At 41.8% G+C, this 26,676-nt stretch overlaps 1 protein-coding gene across 2 annotated transcripts in view; it reads left to right on the forward strand.

The window, feature by feature from the left end:
• Window positions 1–26,676, forward strand: part of col14a1a (collagen, type XIV, alpha 1a) — a 256,796-nt gene that overhangs the window by 184,849 nt on the left and 45,271 nt on the right. For both annotated transcript variants that reach the window (XM_060921730.1, XM_060921731.1), the window contains exons 32-38: window positions 1,582–1,724; window positions 1,920–2,029; window positions 16,971–17,129; window positions 19,343–19,420; window positions 20,123–20,209; window positions 22,594–22,647; window positions 23,335–23,430. In XM_060921730.1, the coding sequence (XP_060777713.1) occupies window positions 1,582–1,724; window positions 1,920–2,029; window positions 16,971–17,129; window positions 19,343–19,420; window positions 20,123–20,209; window positions 22,594–22,647; window positions 23,335–23,430 (727 nt within the window). The remainder of the gene's footprint in view (window positions 1–1,581; window positions 1,725–1,919; window positions 2,030–16,970; window positions 17,130–19,342; window positions 19,421–20,122; window positions 20,210–22,593; window positions 22,648–23,334; window positions 23,431–26,676) is intronic.

Genomic DNA, 26,676 nt, shown 5'->3' on the forward strand with positions numbered 1-26,676 from the left:
GAGCGACTACTTACACATCCTTCAAACAACAGGCTGGTTTCTGGGGAATTGGGCTTCAGCAAACTGCTTATCGTCACATGGTGGCTCATATGGGGCAAGCCAGATCTTGCCTCTTTCAAATTCGTTTCAGTATAAATGACGTCTCGGCAGTGGTTGATACAGTCTTTATGTGATATTCTCCATGGGCAGCTTAATACATCACAGCCCACTGAGTTCAGTTATGACCACAACTGTGACCACGATCAGTTCCCTACACCTTCAGGACATCCACGACTAGACGTTGGCTCTCAAAAGACTTATAGAGCTTCAGGAGCAGGTGTGCTATAGTATTTATATTAAATTGTAAATCATACAGACATTTTGTGACTTTGTTGATGATCTTCCCATGTGTGCTCATACGGACAAGTAGGTATTCAAGTGATTCTTGTGAAAAGAGACGCGGAAAATTTCAATCCAGTGCCCAGGAAGTCTGTTGCTGCCTTTGACCATGCTGTCTTTCCTCAGAGTACAAATATGAGGTTGCACACATGTAAAATCCCTTTGTCTTCCATTAACTTGAGAAAAAAAATCTCATATCAAAATGGCTTACAAGTCACCCATCAACTTAAAAATATAAAATCATTAAATTGGCAGATATTGTCATAAGTGGTATTAAAACTTAAAAATTGGATCAAACCTGACCAGAACAATATAATGTTGGTAATCTTTTCCTTCGGTGGCACGGTGGTGTAGTGGTTAGCGCTGTCGCCTCACAGCAAGAAGGTCCGGGTTCGAGCCCCGGGGCCGGCGAGGGCCTTTCTGTGTGGAGTTTGCATGTTCTCCCCGTGTCTGCGTGGGTTTCCTCCGGGTGCTCCGGTTTCCCCCAAAGACATGCAGGTTAGGTTAACTGGTGACTCTAAATTAACCATAGGTGTGAATGGTTGTCTGTGTCTATGTGTCAGCCCTGTGATGACCTGGCGACTTGTCCAGGGTGTACCCCGCCTTTCGCCCGTAGTCAGCTGGGATAGGCTCCAGCTTGCCTGCGACCCTGTAGAAAGATAAAGCGGCTAGAGATAATGAGATGAGATGAGATCTTTTCCTTCCTCCTTCATATCAGTCGTATTGTGACAGGTTAACATCTCCAATGGCTGAGCAATTGTGTCCATGCTGTGGCCTAAGAACAACCAAACGAGTCTCAAAATAAAATCACTGGCTCCTGAGCGCTCAGGGAATCAGTGATGAGGTTCGTTCTGAGAACTCGCAGATTCTTCCTCGCATGACAACCGATAACATTTAGATTAGGCTATGCTTTCCTGAGCTCAGAGGGAGTACTGTTATTATAATGGAAAGCTTCAGTGCCTTTGAACAATCGAGTGTATTCTTCTCTGATGCTCATTCGCCACAGAGCCACATCATAAGTATCTTTCCCAGCTTGGCCACTCTGTCATTAGAAGCTCAGTTAATGAGTGCTTGGTAGCAGATCACAGCTGGTACAGTTACAGAGCCAGTGAAAAATAGCGGTTATGTTTCAGCACAAATTGCACAGTGTATTCAGTTTTGAGATAAAACACTTTTTAATTGACATCTGTGTTTTGGCGGTAGATATCTGCACCCTGAGGGACTCCCGTCTGACTACACCGTGTCGGTGCTGTTCCGCATCCTGCCAGATACTCCTCAGGAGGCCTTTGCATTGTGGGAAATTCTCAATAAAGCCAATGAACCCCTGGTGGGACTCATCCTGGACAGTGAGTATTATATTTGACAGCCTGTTGTTTGCACGTTGGTCACTAAAATACTTCCTTAAGCACAACACCAATAGCGCTTTCAACAGGCAGCAGCTTGTCATAGCAGTGCAATAATATTCTCGCTGAAAAGATAAACGGTACAGTAATTGTATCATATGAACCTGATTTTCACTTTGAATTTGTTTTTGTTTTCAGATGGTGGGAAAACGCTGACATTCTTTAACTATGACTATAAGGGCGTTTTCCAGACAGTGACCTTTGAAGGACCTGACATCAGAAAAATCTTTTATGGCAGCTTTCACAAGGTCAGTCTCTTTTATACTTTACTGTATTGGCTACAACTTTGACAGAGTCAGCGTTCCTCCTGCGTTCTGAAAAATATTCTCTACTTTTTTCCTTGAAAAATCAAGACAAAGACATATTCTTCACTTTTTCTTATTTTTTTCTTCACTTAGTCTGTGTTTTTTCTTCGTTACTGACTTATCAAAGTGGACGTAATACAGGTTTATACAAAGCAAACTGGCACAATTCAAATATTTGTACAGATACAGCTAAGCTTCTCTATTACATATAAAATTTGGGATCCACTCCAGCCTCTAATAAGAAAGATTTGATTTTGGGCGGGGCGGCACGGTGGTGGAGTGGTTAGCGCTGTCGCCTCACAGCAAGAAGGTCCGGGTTCGAGCCCTGTGGCCGGCGAGGGCCTTTCTGTGTGGAGTTTGCATGTTCTCCCTGTGTCCGCGTGGGTTTCCTCCGGGTGCTCCGGTTTCCCCCACAGTCCAAAGACATGCAGGTTAGGTTAACTGGTGACTCTAAATTGAGCGTAGGTGTGAATGTGAGTGTGAATGGTTGTCTGTGTCTATGTGTCAGCCCTGTGATGACCTGGCGGCTTGTCCAGGGTGTACCCCGCCTTTCGCCCGTAGTCAGCTGGGATAGGCTCCAGCTTGCCTGCGACCCTGTAGAACAGGATAAAGCGGCTAGAGATAATGAGATGAGATGATTTTGGGCGCCCTGCGCACCATCAAGCTAAAATCAGAGGTGGACAAAGTACCCCAACTTCATTACTTAAGTCAAAGTGCAGATCCCACTGGTCAAATACGATACAAGTGAAAGTTGTCCAGTCAAACTTTTACTTAAGTTAAAGTACTGAAGTACTTGCTTTTAAAAATACTTAAGTATTAAAAGTACATTTTCTGTCAACGCATTGCTGTATTATTGCCACAACACTTACAAAACCTAATGTCGTTACCAAAGACAGAAATGTGAATTCACAAAATGAATACATGCTGTGCATCATGGTGGTTTAACGTTAAGCTAGCTAGTCAGTGAAGCTCCATCTGACATGCTAGCAAACTCTTCTCAAACTCAAAATCATATTGGGTAGCTAACGCTGCTAGAAAAGAAAGATTTCTACATTCTGTTTATTTGGCAAGATTATGCTAAAACAAAGGACTTCAGATAAGTTAACGTTATTCATGTTAGCATAACTCCGTTTTTACATGCTAACTAACAGTGTCCAAGTTAACTAGTTATGTGTTATCGTTAGCCGTGGACAAGGCTACGGCGATTTGGCAGGAAAATCCATAGAAAGTCATGTGACTAACCAGACTGCATAGCTATTGCAACGTTATTGCTAGCTCTAAAAGCACAGACAACTTTGTTGCAAGCTTTCTCTTGGAATAAAACGTTTATATCCCTCAATATGCTTCCGCAGGTTGGACGGCAAGTTTTTGTAGGCTGTAATGTGGTTCATTTTCAGCAAACAATGCAAACATTTAAAATGAAACGAATCTTTAATCCTTTCAGAAAACTGAAACATGGGTTCTAGGTATGGCCATGGGTGCGTGCGTTCCCCAGAAGAACCGCCTCCTTCCATTCTGCCATTAACTGATCGTGTTAAATAATGCTGTTGAGAAATAATTGACCTTGATTTTATGCAGTCTATGGACGTGACGTGACCCTAGTGGTTATCGATCGGCTGTCTCAGTGTCACCTGCAAAAAAAACCAATCACGTTTTAGAAAAGAAAAGAAAAAACATCCACTTTCAAAGCCGCTTCATAGTAACGAGTAACGAGGACCTTGATGGAAATGTAGTGGAGTGAAAAGTACGATATTTGTCTTTCCAATGTAGTGAAGTTAAAATCATGTTTCCAAAAAAAAAAAATACTCAAGTAACGTACAGATACTCAAACAGTGTACTTAAGTACAGTACTCAAGTAAATGTACTTCGTTACTGTCCACCTCTGGATAAAATAAACCTCTTTAGTTTGAGCTTACTGAAGGTTATTTTAGCAGGGAATTATTCAGAAGAGGTATTAGGACTCTGCTTACCATTTACTTCAACACAAAACTTGATTTACAGTTGAATAGAGTCATGAAAAATCTTGGAACAACCAACAGTGAAGGAATTCGATATTCCCGTCGATTTATGAACTGAACACAGAATGACATCATACATTCGCCATGGGTACTCAACACGCCACGGCCCCTGAAACAGGGCTCCCTCCAGTCACTTCTCACACTTTCACTTTGGCTTTTTTTTTTTACAAAAAAAAAGTATTACCGACACTGTCTGATGTGCTCGGGGATGGTAGGGGCTCTGAGCGCGCCTCCTCCGTGGCTGTTTCGGTCCTTAAATCATCTTCAGTACTTGAAGAAGCCCAAAAAACGTCATCAGCGTAGACTGCACCATTGTTTGGTTCACGCAGAGATAATTACAAAGCCACACCAGGCTGATTAAGATGCACTGCGATTGGTCAAAAGCTTGGCACTCATTTGGTCATAATGTGTAGCTGATTGATTTTTATTGGTCACAAGCACATGCATGTTTACATTCTGGCTTCCTGCTGTCTCTTCACTGGGGTTGGAATTTCAGCAAAGGTAGGGATTTGTGGAGCAATTTCTGTAAAAGATGACTTATGATAATGATGACAAATACATTCGTCACTGTGACAACTGCTAGTAATTTTCTCTTCGTCTCATACGGATTATGTTCGTCAATGACGAGCATGACGAGCGCCAGCAGGAACCCTGCAGAGTGCTATGATAATTGAAGCTTCCTTGAAGCCCTTATTGGTTGCAGTGCAACTGAGCATTCTGCTTTTCTGATGAGTCCTCTTCACTTTCATCAGTCTCTCTTAGCATATGTTCACACTTGACCTTAGGACTCTGTGCAAATCTGTACCCGGGATCAGTTTTGGGAGAAGGGCTCAGTTTCACAGGTTTGTTTTTACGAATACTAAAGGCCAATTTATGCTGACAACCCAGTCCTCGCAGATAGCGTCGCAGACAGTGTCTGCGTAGCCCCCCCCACCTTCGCAGATGCTCTGCGCGCACCTCCCAAAAATTGTGACCACCGCAGAAGCCTCGCAGACAAGAGGGCTCTGATTGGTCCACTCTACATCCGCTGTACACGCACTTCCGCTTCCCTCAGGCTTTTAGGCAGGATTTTTTTTTAGGGAGTCTAACTTTTTTGCAGGTGTCACTGTATGTGGCGAGGTGTAGCGGCGCGTTGAGCGCCGCTGGCACGAGTGTTTTAGGGGGTTGAGAATTATGTAAAAATGTTAAAGAAAATGTATTCAAAATACATGTAGGTATAACAGATTGGTAATACAATATCAACTTTGGGAACACCAAAACAAAATACACTGCAAACTGCGTATATTTTTAATGAATATTATTATTAAAATGGGTATATTTCTGGGATTTTTTGAGCTGGAGTTGCATATTAAGCATGACAAATTAGCTATAAAGCTTTCTGATCGCAGAATACTACATAAATAAAGCTTGTTGTAGCTGTGTTTGTCTCAGTCAGTAGTGCACCTATTGCAATTGCATTACATGTGACAACCAACCCCGAACACAGTGTGACAACCAACCCCGGCTGACCAGTTTTGCTTTCAAAGCCGCTAGCGTCCAAAGATTTAGTATAACAAAGAAAAAAACACACAGGAAATATGGCTAAGTCTTCAAACATTATAATGGTATTCGTTTTTTCAATAGAAACCCATTAATTACAAAGCTAGAAGGTAAAAACCAAGGTACTAAAAATTTACATTTAGGTATGAAAAACCTTCAAATTGTTCTCACCTTTGAAATGCATGCAACACACAATAACTTTTCAGGTAGAATGACCCCAGTACTAATTCTAAACATTTCTATCTTGGTGGAATTGAGCAGCGCCCTATGGTGGCTGAGATATGACGAATGTGACAACCATAACTTGTGACAACCAACCCCGGTCATCCCTATTTATTCATGCAAGAAACCTGGCTGTCTAGTTATGGGATTGTGATAGTTTTTTGACATTCCAAGCCTATCAACAGTTACAGAAGAAAAAAAAAAAACTTACATGAGTTCTCTTCTGAAAGAAGTTGGAAATCGTTGTTTGCCTTCCTCTTTTCTTCATTTTCTTCCTGTCATGCCCAAAAAACTCAGAAAAATCTATCTTCTATCTTCCTTACCAAATATCCCACGTGTTCGTCCTTTTCACGTGCGTTCTTTGGAATCCCAGCATCCTTTAGAACGTGTCGTATTTGATTATTGTTTAGCCTACTAGAAATACTACCCGCCGGCTCGACTACCACACTCTCCACTACGTAGCCTGTAATGTTGGGAAAATCTGCATGAAAATGTGTTATTTACTGTTAAAAGGATTTATTCGGGATAAATAACATGTCAGGTAAGGCCGGTTTTCTATAGACTACATTCCACATTTAGCTGCGGAGTCTACGGCTATATTGTCTGGATATTTATGCCAGTGTCTCCTAGGCATACATCTTTTCCCCCTCTGCTCTGGGAACGCATATTACAAGTGCTTTGTACACCAAATTTATTTAATAACCCATTTATTTATAACGAGGGCTCTCACAACTTTGAAATTAGTGCAGCCATAGAAACGCGTGTTTCTGTAGCTCTGCGGCGGGTGCCTATATTTTGTACTCTGGGCTCGTGCTGTTGCTATGGTAACCCTGGGCGTCTTCGGGAAAGACAGCTGTCAAAGCGAGACTTCTGAAATTTCCAAAATGGCGGTGTCAACAAAGCTTGTAGATCCTCGGAAAGCTCAGACTCGGCGATTTTTTAACATATTCAGCTAAGTTACCGGACATAACACGGGCGGAAATATTAGGGCGTCTTTAGGGCGTCGTACTAAAAAGTAGGGCGTCCAATTTCTTGTTTTTTTCAGTACAGGGCGTCGAAAAGACGCCCAGACGCCCCTCTATCTAAAAGCCTGGCTTCCCTACTTTCCCGGTTTGTTTTGTTTTCACGACCGGCATTTTTAAAAACACGAGCGAAGATGGAGCAGCATGAAGAGCGGTTGATTGAGGAAGTACGTATATCTATACGACTCCAGTTCTAGTCATTATAAAAAAAAAAGTTCTAGTCATTATAAGTAACCGGAGGATAAACACTCCACTAACCACACCCACCAACTACTCCTAGCAACTTCGCGCCCCCTTGCGTTGTGCCGGTGAATAACATCGCGCACGCCTATTGCTCCCCGCTCAACGATAAATTACAACTGTCTGCGAAAAGCTATCTGCGAAATCCTTGTCGCAAGAGCATGCAGAGGCCTTAAGCAAGCAGTTTTATAGGCCACTACTGGTGTCTAACATTTCTGAAGAAAAAAAGAGAGATAATGTGAGAAAAGTTCCGGGGTCTTGGTTTGATCGCGAGTTCCAGCTACTGTTGAGTTTTTGTTTTTGTGGAGGTTTCTCCCAGTTTCCACATGGGTATGAATGAGTGTGTAATAAAACAGTTTCCGAAAGTGAGTAGTGATATGTGTTTCTTTAGGCCTTGGTCACACTACAGTTCACGATGGGTTTGCAAATACTTGGCGATGAAAAATTGGTAGCATCGCCACCAATCGTGCAATGCACAGCAACGGTTCTCTGAGCTTGGCAAGTTGTTTTCGGGTGTGCTTCCACCTTGTGAGTGACCAAAAACGTCGCAAAAAATTTCAGTGCATGCTTTCAAATTTGGTGGTGATGTTTTCGTCCGCAAACTAAGCAGCGAATACTCGCAGGTAGTCTGGCTAACGCGACTTCAAAGCTCTGCGAGCATTTGGTCTGGCAAAGATATTAAGCCCAACCGTTTCCCAAAGTGCGTGGTTGACCCACCTCCCTGAAATGCCTCAGTTTGCTACTGGTCGAAGCCAGAAAAGGCTGTGACAAAGCTTAAACCAATCACATCACTCTTTTCTCTGACGTATGCGACGCGACGGGGCTAACTGGTAGATTAAACTCTTACCGAAGCCGGCCGGGAGCAAGGCGAAAACGTCCTCCCTTTCAATAAATACCTCCAGGGCTGCTCTTTGCTCCGTTTTCAATGAGAACTTGCTCCATGTTCGTAATGTTTCTAGTGAATGAAGCGCTTCCGGCATAGATTCTGTAAACAATCTATGGCTTCCGGTCGCAGTTCTACTACGTCACTGCCTTGAACACGCCTCTACACAGGGCCGTTGGAGATGCTCAAAGTTGATTGGCTCCCGATTGGAAGAGCTGTAGAAAACTTGCCTGGCCAGACTAAGCTCGCAACACGCCCTCGTGTTGCGTCACGCTTAGGATGGGCGGGCCCAGGCTAACTCGCAGGTGGGTTTGGGAATACTTCCAAAAGCTCCTGGAACCTTCATCAAGCCTCTTAAGATGCAATTGTCTCAAATCCATGCCCCTGATGTTCACAGGAGCCTCATCAACACACCGGCCTAACCTGCCTCAAGACTTAAAAGGTGCAGTTACATTTGGGGATCCTTCAGAGCACGTTGTGCATGCACTTGGGACCCAGTCATTATGGGAAACACCTGATGCTGATTTGAGCGCAATCAACATGTGCATATAAGGACACTGTTTTCACAGAGACTTTGCAAAGTATTCTGGCAGGTATGCTGCGGTAGACGGATCTAAGCGCAGGAAGAGTGCTTATTAGCAGGTATGATATTTACAAAAACAAAACCTGAGGCAAGGTCAGAGTAACAAAACACAAACGAAATGGAAAGCAGAGTCATAAACATGGCTAGAAACAAACATGACAGTGATAATGATAACACTTCGCAAAGCCTCTGTGTCCTTATATCCGTGTGCTGATTGCGCTCAAATCAGCATCAAGTGTTTCCCATGACGACTGGGTCTTGTGAGTAAGTGTGCGAAGATGTGACAGTCAAGTGTTCACCTGCTGTATGACCACAGCTTTTAGCTCACCTGTATATCGCTATGCATCGTCACCAAAACGCCCCATAACCCATCGCAAAGCATCGTGAGCTGTAGTGTGACTGTAGCTTTACTTATTTGATACTTGATATACTCAAGCATAGCAAATAATAATAATAATAAACTTTATTTGCCAGGTATGTGGGCGGGGTGGCACGGTGGTGTAGTGGTTAGCACGGTCGCCTCACAGCAAGAAGCTTCTGGGTTCGAACCCAGTGGCCTGCGAGGGCTTTTCTGTGTGGAGTTTGCATGTTCTCCCCGTGTCTGTGTGGGTTTCCTCCGGGTGTTCTGGTTTCCCCCACAGTCCAAAGATATGCAGTTAGGTTGACGTGGAGCGGCCTTGGGCTGAGGTGCCCTTGAGCAAGGTACCTGACCCCTGACTGCTCCCCGGGCATTCTGGTGTGGCTGCCCACTGCTCTGAGTGTGTGTTCACTGCTTCAGATGGGTTAAATGCAGAGGATGAATTTCACTGTGCATGTGACGAATAAAGGTTTCTTCTTAATAAAGGTTTCTTCTATGTGAACACACACGAGCAATTTGACTCCGGTGTCACTTAGCTCTCTTAGTGCAAACAAATAAAAAGTGTAGAAAAAAACAAAAAGCTATGTACATATAGAAGGGTAAATATATGTATAGAATGCCATCAGATCTGGAAAAAAGCTTAAGTGCTGACGTCTTGTGTCCATGAAGAGCAGCCCATCACTATCACCTGTTCTGCCAATCTATTTGGACAGATTGGAGAATGTTTTCTGTGGCTCAGTGTGTAACATATCCTGTTTGTATTTCCATTTACCTCCTGAGTAAATTCTCTCTCAAGCTGGATGACAGCATGGCTATAACTCACTGTGTAGTGATCAGTGTATGTTTTTATCCTTATCACTTCATTCAAGCATTGCTTATAATGTGCCCCAAAGGACAGACGCTCATTAGAAATGCAGGTTTCTGCAATGAATTACCCCCATGTCCCATTTTTGATTCTACTAGTTTACTTTCAGGGGCGGCACGGTGGTGTAGTGGTTAGCGCTGTCGCCTCACAGCAAGAAGGTCCGGGTTCGAGCCCCGTGGCCAGCGAGGGCCTTTCTGTGCGGAGTTTGCATGTTCTCCCCGTGTCCGCGTGGGTTTCCTCCGGGTGCTCCGGTTTCCCCCACAGTCCAAAGACATGCAGGTTAGGTTAACTGGTGACTCTAAATTGACCGTAGGTGTGAGTGTGAATGGTTGTCTGTGTCTATGTGTCAGCCCTGTGATGACCTGGCGACTTGTCCAGGGTGTACCCCGCCTTTCGCCCGTAGTCGGCTGGGATAGGCTCCAGCTTGCCTGCAACCCTGTAGAACAGGATAAAGCGGCTACAGATAATGAGATGAGATGAGTTTACTTTCAAGTATCTATAGGTTCATGCATTTGTGTTCTCCTGACTCCTGGGCTTAGATGCTGATTGATCCCATGGAGTGGTGAACTGTATTCAGTAAAGCACAGGGCTTCACGTGGCTTCTTATACCCATGCTCCAGGGGGGAGTTATACTGGTTTTTTACCTTTGTCCGTCCTTCTGTCCTTATCTCCGTCCATCCAAAACACCCTTTTTCTCAGCAACCACAAATCATAGCCACTTGATACTTGGTACCAAACTTCAGCTTGGGGTTCTATACTGTGTGTACCGTTTTCAGGTCTGTCACACATCGACTTCCTGTTTACCGACTGAATGTATTTACAAACATACAGTATGGATTGGCAAAATTTTCGTAACACTTCTCTCAGCAACTACAAATCAGACCTGCTTGATATTTGGTACCGAGCTTCAGCTTGGGGTTCTATACCGTGTGTACCGTTTTCAGGTCTATCGTACATCAACGTCCTTTTTACCGACTGAATGTATTTACGAAACATATAGCATGGATTTGCAAAACTTTTGTAACACGTTTCTCAGCAACTACAAATCACACCTGCTTGATATTTGGTTCCAAGTTTCAGCTTGGGGTTCTATACCGTGTATACCGTTTTCAGGTCTGTCGCACATCAACTTCCTGTTTACCGACTGAATGCATTTACAAAATGTATAGGGTGGATCTTGACACTATTTCAAGAAGCAAAATGCTATTTCACAATGACAGTTCACCAGGATGCTGTTTGAAATCCCTGGGGAGAGACACGGCTCTTTCCTTACTTGTTTCAGGGTTCATTATTTGTTGAAGTCAACATCCATAATAAGTGTCCTATTCCTTCGATTGCTTGCATTCTGATATAAGCGAGAGCGGGCGGATACGTAAGTGAGCAGTAGCTCACAGTTGATCTTGTTTTTTCAAAAGTGTTAAGAAGAAACACACTCTGGTCAGTGCAACGCAGCAGCCTGAAGCTTTGAATTTATCTGACAGCAGCTGAAACTGATTTCCACAAAGTAAAATCGTCCTTCACACACGCAGCACTTGTTTTGTTCAACAGTGCTGAGTGAGAGTCACAAATTTGTTGTCTCAAAATGTTTTGACAGCTTTTTAAACAAATCCCGGGCTTGGAGGAGATCCGGATCATGTGAGCAGAGGTCGGCAAAGGCAGAGGTTTTGCTGCTTTTGATTGAAGGATTCAGTGTGTGTAGTTTGGCTTGGCTGAACAGTTGCTGAGTTGGAGTTTGTTGTTTCTCACTCCACACATTCTGCTCTCACACGATTGGTTTCCACATAGGGAAACAAGTGCTGACACTAGCTTTTGGATCATTCCTCTACCCAAATCAGTGAACATAAAACGCAATCCCTTCATTGTGTAAGGAATCTTTTCATTTTAATTCAATTGTTTTTATTCCTGTGGGAAATAATCTGGTGTTAGTAACCTTTTCTTGAAGCAGGTGTAAAATGTGGTGTTTTGTTAATGACAGGAGGGTATTGATGGCTTTTCTGAGAAGCTAGCACTCTGCAGTATTTGCAACATAGGCAGCTCTGAATCACACTCAAGGATCTGTCTCTGTAGGGGCACCTCGAAAAGGACGAGAACACAAACAAACAAATGAAGCACTGCATCGTTATGAGGCAGAGGCAGGGATTTGAGCACAGGCGCATTTAGGATGAAGCGAGTGGTGTGAAATAGACCAATGCATCACACTGGCAACAGAATTATCCCAGGATTGATCAGAGGAGACGTGAAAGCCACAGGGGCTTGAGCTGAAAAAGGAGCAACTCTGACTTCTCACCCTTCTCAGTGTCTGCATTAAAATCACACGTCTCACACTCACACACAATGCCCATGTGAGACGTGTAGTGTGCTGTGAATTATTTCTCGCGTTCTCCGCTCACAGAACAGATCTTGGATCTGGCTGGCCTTCGGTGTAAATTTCCACCAAGAAGAAGAAGCAGTCCGTGGTCTTCCCTTTGTTGACTTTTAATCTTTTTTTTTCTGTCTCACGAGGTGTTTGAATTTTTTCTCACGCACCGTATCACACCATTATTCACAATAATTGACGTTACTGTGTGACAGCGACATAATGAGCTGAGTATGAGTCTGCATTCACCCACCTTTCTTCACAGCAGACTGACAACTATATATTCTCTCTTTCTCTCTATTTTATCCCATCTCTCTCTCTCTCTCTTTCCAGTGGTGCTTGAAAGTTTGTGAACCTTTTAGAATTTTCTATATTTCTGCATAAAACATCAGATTTTCACACAAGTCCTAAAAGTAGATAAAGAGAACCCAGTTAAACAAATGAGACAAAAATATTATACTTGGTCATTTATTTATTGAGGAAAATGATCCAATATTACATCTCTGTGAGTGGCAAAAGTATGTGAACCTTTGCTTTCAGTATCTGGTGTGACCCCCTTGTGCAGCAATAACTGCAACTAAACGTTTCCGGTAACTGTTGATCAGTCCTGCACACCGGCTTGGAGGAATTTTAGCCCGTTCCTCCATACAGAACAGCTTCAACGCTGGGATGTTGGTGGGTTTCCTCACATGAACTGCTCGCTTCAGGTTCTTCCACAACATTTTGATTGGATTAAGGTCAGGACTTTGACTTGGCCATTCCAAAACATTAACTTTATTCTTCTTTAACCATTCTTTCGTAGAACGACTTGTGTGCTTAGGGTCGTTGTCTTGCTGCATGACCCACCTTCTTTTGAGATTCAGTTCATGGACAGATGTCCTGATATTTTCCTTGAGAATTCGCTGGTATAATTCAGAATTCATTGTTCCATCAATGATGGCAAGCCGTCCTGGCCCAGATGCAGCAAAACAGGCCCAAACCATGATACTACCACCATCATGTTTCACAGATGGGATAAGGTTCTTATGCTTGAATACAGTGTTTTCCTTTCTCCAAACATAACGCTTCTCATTTAAACCAAAAAGTTCTACTTTGGTCTCATCCATCCACAAAACTTTTTTCCAATAGTCTTCTGGCTTGTCCATGTGATCTTTAGCAAACTGCAGATGAGCAGCAATGTTCTTTTTGGAGAGTAGTGGCTTTCTCCTTGCAACCCTGCCATGCACACCATTGTTGTTCAGTGTTCTCCTGATGGTGGACTCATGAACATTAACATTAGCCAATGTGAGAGAGGCCTTCAGTTGCTTAGAAGTTACCCTGGGGTCCTTTGTGACCTCGCCGACTATTACACGCCTTGCTCTTGGAGTGATCTTTGTTGGTCGACCACTCCTGGGGAGGGTAACAATGGTCTTGAATTTCCTCCATTTGTACACAATCTGTCTGACTGTGGATTGGTGGAGTCCAAACTCTTTAGAGATGGTTTTTTAACCTTTTCCAGCCTGATGAGCATCAACAACGCTTTTTCTGAGGTCCTCAGAAATCTCCTTTGTTCGTGCCATGATACACTTCCACAAACATGTGTTGTGAAGATCAGACTTTGATAGATCCCTGTTCTTTAAATAAAACAGGGTGCCCACTCACACCTGATTGTCATCCCATTGATTAAAAACACCTGACTCTAATTTCACCTTCAAATGAACTGCTAATCCTAGAGGTTCACATACTTTTGCCACTCACAGATATGTAATATTGGATCATTTTCCTCAATAAATAAATGACCAAGTGTAATATTTTTGTCTCATTTGTTTAACTGGGTTCTCTTTATCTACTTTTAGGACTTGTGTGAAAATCTGATAATGTTTTAGGTCATATTTATGAAAAAATATAGAAAATTCTAAAGCACCACTGTATTTTATCCCATCTCTCTCGCGCTCTCTCTCTGCCTCCCTTGCACCTAATCTGGCACACGTACATCCATGCACTCATCCAAACAATTGGAGAAAATTATGACTTAGACCTAAAATCCATTAGGATTGTGCGGTCTTATACTCCTTCTCTTTAGCCTCATGCATGTATGAAATTTAGTCAACAACAGATTAACAACAGTGATGGTGTGTTATTTTAGAATACGGTTATTATTGCAGACTGTGACTTACTAGGTAATGGTCATTGTTTAGCTGATTCAGCGTGATACTACAGCACTTGTCTGTAGACTGACAAAATCATATTGAATCCACTCATCTTAAATTAACTTAATGCACATTTTCGACGCATGACTATATACAGTCACTTAAATTCAGAACCATCATAACAATCTACAGTATACACCCACTTGTCACTGAATAGCCTGTACCTATACCTGCTCATTCTTGCAATTATCCAGCAGTCAATGATGTGGCAGGAGAGCAATTTATAAAATCATGCAGACACAGCTACAGAGCTGTTCATGTTCACTTCAAGTATCAGAATGGGAGAAAATGTGATCTCAGTGACTTTGACTGTGTCGTGGTTATTGGTTCCAGACAGTCTGGTTTGAGCATTTCAGAAAGTGCTGATCTCCTGGGATTTTCACACACAACAGTTTCTAGAGTTTACACAGATTGCTGTGAAAAACAACAACTAAAAAAAAATCCAGAGAGCAGCAGTTCTGTAGGTGGGAAAGTGTTATTGATGAAAGAGGTCAAAGGAGAATGGCTAGACTGGTTCAAGCTGGCAGGAAGGCTATGGTGAGTCACATAACCACTCTTTATAAGCACGGTGAGCAGAAAAGCATCTCAGAACGCACAGCACATCAAACCTTGAGGCAGCAAAAGACCACATCAGGTTCCACTCTTGTCAGCCAAGACCAGGAATCTGAGTGGGACACCAAACCTGACCAACTGAAGAACGGAAAAGGACCTGGCAATAATTTTCCCTATTTGAAGCTGATTGGATAATTGCAAATATGAGCTGGTATTAAAGTAGCGGGTGAGTGTAAAGTCTGAGATGAAACATGGCAGAAAGTCTTACTAAACTTTCAGCACTGGAGGAATACAGTAAAAAGAATATCTGATTACGGTACTTATCTCTGTTGGTAATCCACAACCACAGATTCTTCACTCTGTAAAAGTAGACCCATAAGCCAGAGAGAAGCAGCGTCCCTGATTAAAATGCTCTCCCTGATGTCTTATGTGTGTTCTATATTTCACCATGACATATTGTGATTAGATAAAATTGTCAGAAGGTGCTGAGTACTACTCCTTGCTTGAGCTGCTACCACATAAGAAAAATGTGTTTAAGTTCATGTAACTGATACACGCCCCATTTTACTCAACCACCATCCATGTGTGCAGCAATCTAACTTCTGATTAGTTATACTGTATTTGAGGACTGAATAACACCCTGTGCAGTTTTGGGATTAAATCCTCACCACGTGTGTGTAACTCAAATCTGAATACCCCGAGAGCTTAATTACCTTGCCCGCGACAGAGTAAGCGGGGCGAGGTATTGTAATCCGTGTGGTTTGTTTGTGTGTCTGTCTGCTAATAATCTAGCATCTAGACAGTTGCACCGACTGGTTTCAGATTTTCAGGGTAGGTGGGCAATGGTCCGTAGATTACCTGATTAAATTTCGGGGGTAATCGGGTCAAGGTCACCAGAAAGGTCAACCTTTCGGTCAAAATAACATATTTTCCATCATAACTCAAAAACAGTTGCTGATAGACAGATGTTTACTATTACGCACATATAGGAACTCCTACAGTATATGGCCTTTCATTTGGCACCGTGATCTTTGACCTTGGGTGACCTTGAAAGGTCAAACTGAAGGTCATGGGTTTTCAAAGGGCTATAATGGTTCATGATAGCTAGATGTACACCATTATCAACATATAAGAAGTCCCTTATGGGCTTTCAGTTGCTGCCATGACCTTTGACCTTGAGTGACTTTGAAATGTCAAACTCAAGGTCATGGATTTTCAGAGGGCTGTAACTTGAGAACGATTGATGGTAGACAGATGTTTACCATTATCAACTTATAGGAAGTGCCATATAGGCTTTCATTTGACACCATGGCCTTTGACCTTGAATGATTTTGAAATGTCAAACTCAAGGTCATGGATTTTCATAGGACTATAACCTGACAGCTGATGATTGAGAAATATTACCATTATCAACATATTGGTGTAAAATAAGTGTTGCTGGGCAAGGTTTGTTTTGCCTGGCAACACTTGTTTACAAATACATTTAACTGAAGAATTCTTGAAAGTATGATACAAAATCTCATCTCATCTCATTATCTCTAGCCGCTTTATCCTGTTCTACAGGGTCGCAGGCAAGCTGGAGCCTATCCCAGCTGACTACGGGCGAAAGGCGGGGTACACCCTGGACAAGTCGCCAGGTCATCACAGGGCTGACACATAGACACAGACAACCATTCACATTCACACCTACGGTCAATTTAGAGTCACCAGTTAACCTAACCTGCATGTCTTTGGACTGTGGGGGAAACCGGAGCACCCGGAGGAAACCCACGCGGACACGGGGAGAACATGCAAACTCCACACAGAAAGGCCCTCGCCGGCCACGGGGCTCGAACCCGGACCTACTTGCTGTGAAGCGACAGCGCTAACCACTACACCACCATGCCGCCCCGATACAAAATTGTGTTTTGCAAAATATTTATTGACACCCCAAGAACTGATTAATTTTTTTTTGTCTCTGGTAACCAGATACTGTATATAGAGATTAGGTTCTAAAGCACATTCCCTTAATATCAGTGTGTTGTATGAAGAATGGCATTCATTTCTCTGTCACACAGCTTCATGTGGCAATCAGCAAGACCTCTGCGAAGATAGTGATTGACTGTAAGATGGTGGGAGAGAAGCCCATCAGTGCTGCTGGGAACATCACAACAGATGGAATGGAGGTTCTGGGCCGAATGGTGCGCTCGCGTGGCAACAGGGACAACTCAGCATCGGTAAGACAATGACGATGGACAAGAGCCATATCAGTCATGTGGGACAATGTGCCGACTGATGTTTGAGGACTGCACATGGTCTGGTTATTATGAGGAGCAGCCTTTGAGTTGAAAGTACATTGAGATGGATTGTGTTTATTCTTGAAAGTGATGAGAGCTTTCTAAGGAAATTCTTCTTTTCATATGAGGGGGAGTTAGACGTGGCAATTTAAAACATGAAATATGAGTTAATAATACAAGTGGAAAACATTATGGGTTGTATTTGTCCCTAACAGATATATATGTGTGTGTGTGTACATTTAGGTATAATGTATGTTTTCTATAAATGGAGGTTGGGGTTGATGGGTTTACTGTAATTATCTGAGGAAAATGGAAACAAAAAATCTACAGTTGTTGTCAGAAGTTTACATACAGTGATATGTGAATGTCATCTTGGATATGAATGTCATGGCAATATTTGGGCTTTCAGTAAGTTCTTTGAACTGTTCTTTTTCTGTGGTAGAATGATTGTACAGCATACATCTTTAATTTAAAAAAACACTAGAATTTGGTGCACAAGTTTTAATTTTCTTTGAGTTTTCTGAAATCAACACAGGGTCAAAATTATACATACAGCACACCTAATATTTGGGAAAAATGTCCCTTCGGAAGATTCACCTTGACCAAACATTTTTGTTTACCATGAACAAGCTTCTAGCAGAATTCTGGTTGGATATTTCACGACTCTTCATGGTAGAATTGATAGAGTTCAATTAAATTTGTTTTTTTTTTCTTAGCATGGACTCGACTTATAAGCACGGTCCATATATTTCAATAGGGTTGAAGTTAGGACTTGTTTTAAGCTTAATGTTAGCCTGCTTTATCCTCCACAACCAGCTCTGATGCATGTTTGGGTTCATTGTCCTGCTGTAACTCCCAAGTCGTGTTCAAGTTTCTGATGGTTTATGCTGAAGAATTCTGAGGTAGTCCTCCTTCTTCATTATTCCATCCACTTTGTGCAATAAACCAGTTCCACTGGCAGCAAAACAGCCCCAGAGCATGATGATCCTATCACCACCACCAGCTGGTACAGTGTCCCTCTGTACATGGTGGTCATTGTGGCCAAACAGCTCAATCTTTGTCTCATCTGACCATACAGCTATCCTCCAGAAGGCTTTTTCTTTGTCTGTGTGGTCAGCTTCAAACTTTAGTTAAGCCTGAAGGTGTCAATTTTGGAGCAGCGGGTTATTTCTTGGATAGCAGCCTCTTAGTCCGTGGTGATATAAAATTCACTGAACTGTAGACAGTGATCCATCAGCTTCCAGTTTATGGCAGGGCTGTGCCATGGTGGTTCCCAGGTTGTTCCTGACCATCCAAACCAATTTCAGCTGAGGGTAACAGTTTGGGTTTTCTTGAAGCAAAGTGGCTTGGCAAAGTGACTACACCTCCCAATAACTTGCATACAATTGTTTGAACTGATCTTGGAATTTGCAGTTGCTTAGAAATGGCTCCAAGAGACATTCCGGAATTGTGTACATCTGCGATCCTCTTTCTCAGATCTGCACTGAGCTCCTTGGACTTTCCCATTTTACTGTGTGTTGGTCAAGTCAATGAGTGCTGTAAACAAACCCTTTTTATGAAGGCACAGAGAAGCTACCAGCTGTAGTCAATCATGATCACTATCAGGAAGTTACGAGACCTCGGCCTTGGCAAGATAAGAGACATTTGAGAAGTTTCAGCACCTCTGAATTAATAATCTAAGTGAATGTATGTAAATTTTCGACCATATATGTATAATTTTGACCCTGTGTTGATTTCAGAAAACCCAAAGAAAATTAAAACTTGTGCACCAAATTCTAGTGGCTTTTTTTTAAATTAAAGATGTATACTGTACAATCATTCTGCCACAGAAAAAGAACAGTTCAAAGAAATTACTGAAAGCCCAAATATTGCCATGACATTCATATCCAAGATGGCATTCATGTCACTTTACGTATGTAAACTTCTGACCACAACTGTATAATTTGCCCTCAAAATTACTCCAGGTAAAACACTATTATTGCCGGTAGTAACATAAACCTTAATTGCCATGACCTTCATTTTTAACAAACAGAGTGCATATAACATTGAGGTGGTTTCAGGTTATACTTGTGGTTTTGTTTTTGTTTTTTTACCAAAAACTGTATTTGTTTTCATGTGTTACGGATATAATATGTGTCTTTGCATGTCCACAGTTCCAGCTTCAAATGTTTGATATTGTCTGCAGTACGTCGTGGGCCAGTCGAGATAAATGTTGTGAGCTCCCAGGCCTGGTAAGAATCGAATTGCTCTGTCTTTCTGCTACACTAAAGCCCTCAATCACAGCTTCCAACCCTCCACCTAACAAGAAAATGCTGTCCTTCTATTTCACTGACAGCTTGAAAACAAACCCATCCAGCAGTCATGTTAGCAACATAAAAAAAATCTGTAAACCATCTAATTGGCAGTAGCTAGATGATTGTTTACAGTCTGGTTTACTGGAAGGCATTTGAGACTGAGAGCAGATGAAAACATGGACTAGGTCACCCATGACTGTTCTTATTATATCTCTGGATGTTTATGGATTTATTGTATGGCTCATATCAACCATTGAGTTTCATCACATTTCGCAGCAATTTATATAGATCCTAATGTTATGGAAACACATTTTTAATAATCTGATATAGTCAGTCTCCCAGGCATGCTTTTGGAACTGAGTTCAGATTACTTACAGACTTGCCACGGCTTCACCAATAATCCAATTATGTAGACTTGTATCAGACAAATAGGCTTGGTTGGCTATTGATTGATGGGTAGAAAGAACAATATCCCTGTACTGCTTGTTTTTTGATTGTGCTCTCCTAAATTGTGCTCTCCTCAAGAGGGACTTGCATGCATATTGGTGGTTGACTTTAACAAACAAAGATATGTGGAACTCTTAAAGAGGAAAGAAGAAAGCTGTTTTGAGAGATTTCTTCTTCTTTTTTCCCCCCTAGAGAGTAGAGCAAGACTGTCCTGCTCCGCCTCATGCATGCACCTGCTCTCAGGACAGTAAAGGGCCACCAGGACCCTCTGGACCTCCAGTAAGACTTTCTGTCCTTTCTTTTACGCCCTATGTAAGATTATGAGACATCATATATCACATAATAATCACATTCCCAGTACTCCTTTTTAAAACGTTTAAAATGTTATGAAAAAAGAAGACCTTCAAATAAATAAGATTGGGAAGCTGGGAAACCGATATAGAGTGAGCTGCAGAAAAAAAAAAGTCATTAGGTGAAGTGAGATTTGGGTAACAAGCCATAGATAGTCAGATCGCTTAATTCAGTATGCCAGGATAAACAAATGAGCTCATTTGGAACACAGTGCTGTACACACATGTCTTTTGAAGGCCATGGAAAGGCCATGCTGTGTAAACATCCATCGTGTTGAGAAACCCATTAGGTGGAGATCAATTCATCAAATCTGATTAGTTTGTGTTTGTCCTGTTCATACTTATAGATCCAGATCAGTAATTTGTATTAGAGTCTGTCTAGGCAGCGACAGCACTAGTGCAGTTTACACTTCAGAGGCTTGCATATTTCATCCCAGCTACTTAATATTAAAATTTTAATATGCCGTCTTGATATTAAGATCACTTGCATGCAGACATTTCTAAGACATTTTTTCTCAGTGGAGATATGTAGTCTTTCCTCTACGCTTCCATGGAAGTGAAAACTAGGGCCGCTAGCACAGGAATGAAATTCATGCAAGCATTTGATTTGTAGCCTCGAGCCATAGACACTGCCGTAGTGCTTTGGGGCCATGATTAAGGCAAACAATGGAAGAGGAAGCAAGCGGAGTGAAATTACTGGCAGCTGCCTACAGCAGCGAGGGCATGAACTTGTAAGTGGTGTAATCTATAGCCATGGTGCTGAGCAGGGTTGGCGTCGACCCTTTGATGGCTGGGTGAGTTTACACTGGACCAGGCATAGTTGCTGCTTTTACAACGTCTCATTCAAGCAAAGTCACAGTGCAATTCTAACTTGTCAAGTAGCAAGCTAATCATAAATTAAAATAGGTACGGTACAGCTAATTTACCCTTTCGATAATGCAGCTAGATATTGTACAAGCTAAGCTACTAAGAAAATGTAGCTAACTACACTGAAGCTACTTTGTCAAAGTCTGTGACATAGTACAGCTACTTTATTGCACAAAATACAATGTACATAGTTTGTATAAGGTATATGGTTTATAATAGTTTATAAATGTTATGATTTTATCGATTGAAAAGATATTGTTACATTGGTGATTTGAAAAGGGAAAAGGCTTGATGTGCATTATGTCATGCAACACCGCTACTTGGTAAAAAGAGTATCTAGCTACTGGAAAAGAAGAAGAAGAGCCTTTATTTGTCACATACACACTCAAGCACAGTGAAATTCATCTTCTGCATTCAACCCATCTGAAGCAGTGAACACACGCATGCACACAAGTAAGCAATGAACACACACACATACCCAGAGCAGTGGGCAGCTATGCTACAGTGCCCAGGGAGCAATTGGGGGTTAGGTGCCTTGTTCAAGGGCACTTCGGTCCAAGGCTGCCCCACATTAACCTAACCTGCATGTCTTTGGATTGTGGGGGAAACCGGAGCACCCAGAGGAAACCCACGTAGACACAGGGAGAACATGCAAACTCCACACAGAAAGGCCCCCGTCGGCCACTGGGCTCAAACCCAGGACCTTCTTGCCATGAGGCGACAGTGCTAACCACTACACCATCGTGCCATCCCGTTACAATAACGTACAGTAACAGGAATACATGTGACTTCACTGTAGGCGGAAGTAACACATCTCTAATGCCATGGGGGGGGGAAACAACATAAAAAATGGATCTGAAACGGAAAGAATTGTTGTGTGACTGACTATACAAATCGAGTTAACAACAAATCGGAGCTCTCTTTTCCAGACTGCTGAAAGCTAAAGGAAAGAGAAGCAGATGGAGGTAGTAGAAATCTCTTGCACGACAATCCCATTCACAGAGAAAACAGCAATGCAAACTCCCTGCAGAAAGGCCCCCACTGGCCGTGAACCCAGGACCTTCTTGCTGCGAGACGACAGTGCTAACCACTACACTACCATGCTGCCCGACATTATTCTGAAAATATTTCAGCTAATGCCACACTACTAAAAATGTAACATTTAGTTTGTGCATCAGTGCTTGTAGCTAGCTCCACCCCAATACTGACAGCACATTTTTGAACCATTGTACTGTAAGTGTACAAATATTGCATAATGCTTTGAACTATGATGTGTATGAACGATGAAGCATACAGAGATTGTTAATGATACTGATATATACAATATGCACACAACAATCAGGCAACACACCAGCTTTTGAGGAAGAGTTTGTAGATAGTGGATTTACTTTGTGACAGCGGTCATTTATTTATAATTGTATGTGTTTGTGTGTTTGTAACTTACAGGGTGGTCCTGGTATAAGAGGTTCAAGAGGTAACCGAGGGGAACCAGGCTCAGTGGTAAAATACACTTTTTTAGTCAAACAGCCTTTTATAATGTCCAAAATGAGGGGCCTCCTTTGAGCTTGACCCTGACTAACCTGCTTTAATATTCCAAAGAATAAGACTGATCAACATCTTAGAATTTGTAAGCTTGTACATGACAGCATAGGTCACTTGGTTTTGGAGGTTTCATGTGTTTTACATTTTGGGCAAATTGGCTTTTGACTGAGATCTCAGTTTGGATCCTGGTCTGCCATTATTATTTGAATTTTTGTTTAAGGAGTTACAGGCTCCTGCTTTGTTCCTGCAGCTTTCCTTCCCAGTCTATTTCATACACTGGTATAAAGTTACGCAGAAGGTCTTCTGAGCCAGATAATGTTGGCCATGTGTAGATGTAATGTAATTTGTTTTGTATGGATAATGGGTAAAGCAATTTCCAAAAGCAGGGTAAAGTCAGTCGTAATGGCCCGATCTGAGCAATATGTCACAAGGTAAACAATGGTTGGCTTCTCTGAAGCTCATGAATATTGTATTTAATAACGAAGACAGTGCGATCAGGATAGTTTCATCAGGCAGGCTGGTGCAGTACTGACCAGAAATATTGATTTACATTTATTCAATTCTGGCAGAAAATCAATGCTTTCCTAATTAGATTACGTTAAGGAAATAATTAAGACACAACCTTTATCTGTCTAATTATGAAAGGGACCTCAAGGGCCAACCGGTGAAATTGGACCTCCAGGACCTCAGGGGCCTCCTGGACCACAGGGACCAAGTGGACACTCTATCCAGGGACCACCAGTAAGACTTTTCCTGCTTCTCCTTAGTGCATGTGCTCACATATGGGCAAAGATCTCCATCATACAAAGGGACCCTTCTGGTTAAAATATTCTGTTAACTTGCAAGAAGTGTAAAATCTAAAATATGTCAAATGTGCTGTGGCTCGAAATCACACCTATGTTTGAACTGTATATATACAGCTATATACTGCTGATCCTGCAGAGATTTATAGTGATTTAGTGTTACATTAAGCAACTACAGGTTCTACACTTACGTATTGTTTGGATGGATAAGATAGATAAGATATCCAGACATTCGTCTCGTAAGTAATGTTGCTGGCGTGTACCTGTAGTAATCATGATTGAAGTGTAAGGGATAAGCGATGTTGGTATACATCACAGAGATGGGAGTGTCTTCATGATATTTGCATGGTCATCATGCCAAAAACTAATACAAATAGATTGTTTTTGACCTTAATTAATAATAATAATAATATATTAAGATATTCCTCTTTTTGGGGCGGCACGGTGGTGTAGTGGTTAGCGCTGTCGCCTCACAGCAAGAAGGTCCTGGGTTCGAGCCCCGGGGCCGGCGAGGGCCTTTCTGTGTGGAGTTTGCATGTTCTCCCCGTGTCCGCGTGGGTTTCCTCCGGGTGCTCCGGTTTCCCCCACAGTCCAAAGACATGCAGGTTAGGTTAACTGGTGACTCTAAATTGAGCGTAGGTGTGAATGTGAGTGTGAATGGTTGTCTGTGTCTATGTGTCAGCCCTGTGATGACCTGGCGACTTGTCCAGGGTGTACCCCGCCTTTCGCCCGTAGTCAGCTGGGATAGGCTCCAGCTTGCCTGTGACCCTGTAGAAGGATAAAGCGGCTAGAGATAATGAGATGAGATGAGATTCCTCTTTTTGATCCCCATGAGGGGAAATTCAGGTGTTGCAGCAGCTCAAGTGCGGGGTGTATATATCAGTTGCCCTCACTTTCATAAAATCTGATGCATTTTTGTTTGGGTGTTCCTTTTCACCAATAAAGACATCCTGTAAAATTTTTTGACCATATTCAAAAGTCTAATGGTGGCACCATGAGGTTCATTTTTTGCCAAAAAAACGCTTATTTTATATCTTCGCGTAAGGTTTGAATCACAATGTTGGACTCCATTTATTGATTTCTTGTGAGCCAGAGATCATGTTAAGAACCTTTGCAAGGGATTGAGAAGCATTAATATGATTCATAATACATTTGTATTGTTTAAAAGTAGTTGAACAATGATTCAATGAACAGCTAAAACTCAAACCGTGCTTGATAATATATTTAGAATATGTACTAAAAATGTGTAGCTAAGATATTTGGTATACTCTATAAGCTGCCATAATGTTTCATGAAAAGTGATCGAAATTTTGTCATAAAAGTCATAAAATAGCAGCTTTTTCCATAACTTTGAGCTCCTGGTGCCACCATTAAACTTTTGAATTTTGTCAAAATATTTCACCCAGTGTGTTTTCTTACCAAAAGGAACATAAAAACAAAAATGCATCATGATTGGAGGAACTTTTTATTTTTAGGGGGCAACTGATGCACCCTAATATATATATATATATATATATATATATATATATATAAGGTGTTTTCAAAAAATTTGATATCATTTCACAATCTAATAACTTTGCCAATTCTCGTTCAATTGACCTCAAATTTTACCAGCATGTGTGGAAGCAGGTCAAAATTTAATGTTTTTTGTTTTTATCTTTCTAGGTACAGAAATGCTATTCACTGGAAAAGAAAAGGAGTTTTGTGTGTTAGCATGCCGTGTCTTAGGCGGCACGCATATTGAAAATTTGTGAAATCATTCATGGAATCCGCATACCTTTTGAATTTCTCATTCAGATTTTGAGGAATAAATCTTATATTAGTTTCTGGGATATTTACATCTCAACTAATATCAAATTTTTAGACACCCTGTATGATTTTTATATATATACATACACACACACACACACATATATATATATATATATATATATATATATATATATATATATATATATATATATATACAGTATATATACACACACACGCAGCAGCATGGACAGGACTTTCATGATTACTCATTTTTTGTTTGTAAATGCCCCTACAAATGATTTACAAATAAATCTGTCCATATCCACTTTGATAAATGAGGCTTAATATTTGGACCTGCACCTCAAGGCCAGATGTAACAGCACTTTCTCTCAATCCCTTCCAGTTGTAAAATATTTTAGTACAGATCTGTAAGATAAGTTCTTATATTGGGATGTTGCACAAAACATCACCAGGGCAGCTCAGCTGTACAGTGTCTTGCAAAAGTATTCATCCCCCTTGGTGTTTGTCCTGTTTTGTTGCAAATGGATTTATGACGGGTAGCATGATTTGATTTACAACATACCTACCACTTTAAAGGTGAAAGTTGTTGTTTTATTGTGACACAAACAATAAGATGAAAAAACAGAAATCTGGAGTGTGCATAGGTATTCACCCCCTTTTGTATGAAACCCCTAAATAAGAGCTGGTCCAACCAATTCACTTCATAAGTCACACAATTAGTTGATTAAGATCCACCTGTGTGCAGTCAGAGTGTCACATGATCTGTCACATGATGTCTGTATAAATCAACCTGTTCTGGAAGGACCCTGACCCTGCAACGCTACTAAGCAAGCAACATGAGAACCAAGGAGCTGCAAAGATCCACGGCGGAGATGGAAGTATCTGTCCATAGGACCACTTTAAGCCGTACACTCCACAGAGTGGGGCTTTATGGAAGAATGGCCAGAAAAAAAAGTCACCGCATAAGAAAACACGTTTTGCTCAACAGCATGTGGCAGACTCCTCAAACATATGGAAGAAGATTCTGTGGTCAGATGAGACTAAAATTGATCTTTTTGGCCATCATGGGAAATGCCATGTGTGACACAAACCCATGACCCTGAGAACACCATTCCTACAGTGAAGCATGGTGGTGGCAGCATCATGTTGTGGGATGTTTTTCATCTGCAGGGACAACAAAGCTGGTCAGGACTGAAGGAAAGATGGATGGCACTAAATACAGGGCAATTCTGGAGGAAAACCTGTTTGAGTCAGCCAGAGGTTTGAGACTGGGACAAAGGTTCACGTTACAGCAGGACAATGACCCTAAACATACTACTAAAGCTACACTGGAATGGTTTAAAGGGAAACATTTATATGTCTTGGAATGGCCTAGTCAAAGCCCAGACCTCAATCCAATTGAGAATCTGTG

Source organism: Neoarius graeffei, chromosome 5, assembly GCF_027579695.1.
Source record: "Neoarius graeffei isolate fNeoGra1 chromosome 5, fNeoGra1.pri, whole genome shotgun sequence".
NCBI classification, from domain to species: domain Eukaryota; kingdom Metazoa; phylum Chordata; class Actinopteri; order Siluriformes; family Ariidae; genus Neoarius; species Neoarius graeffei.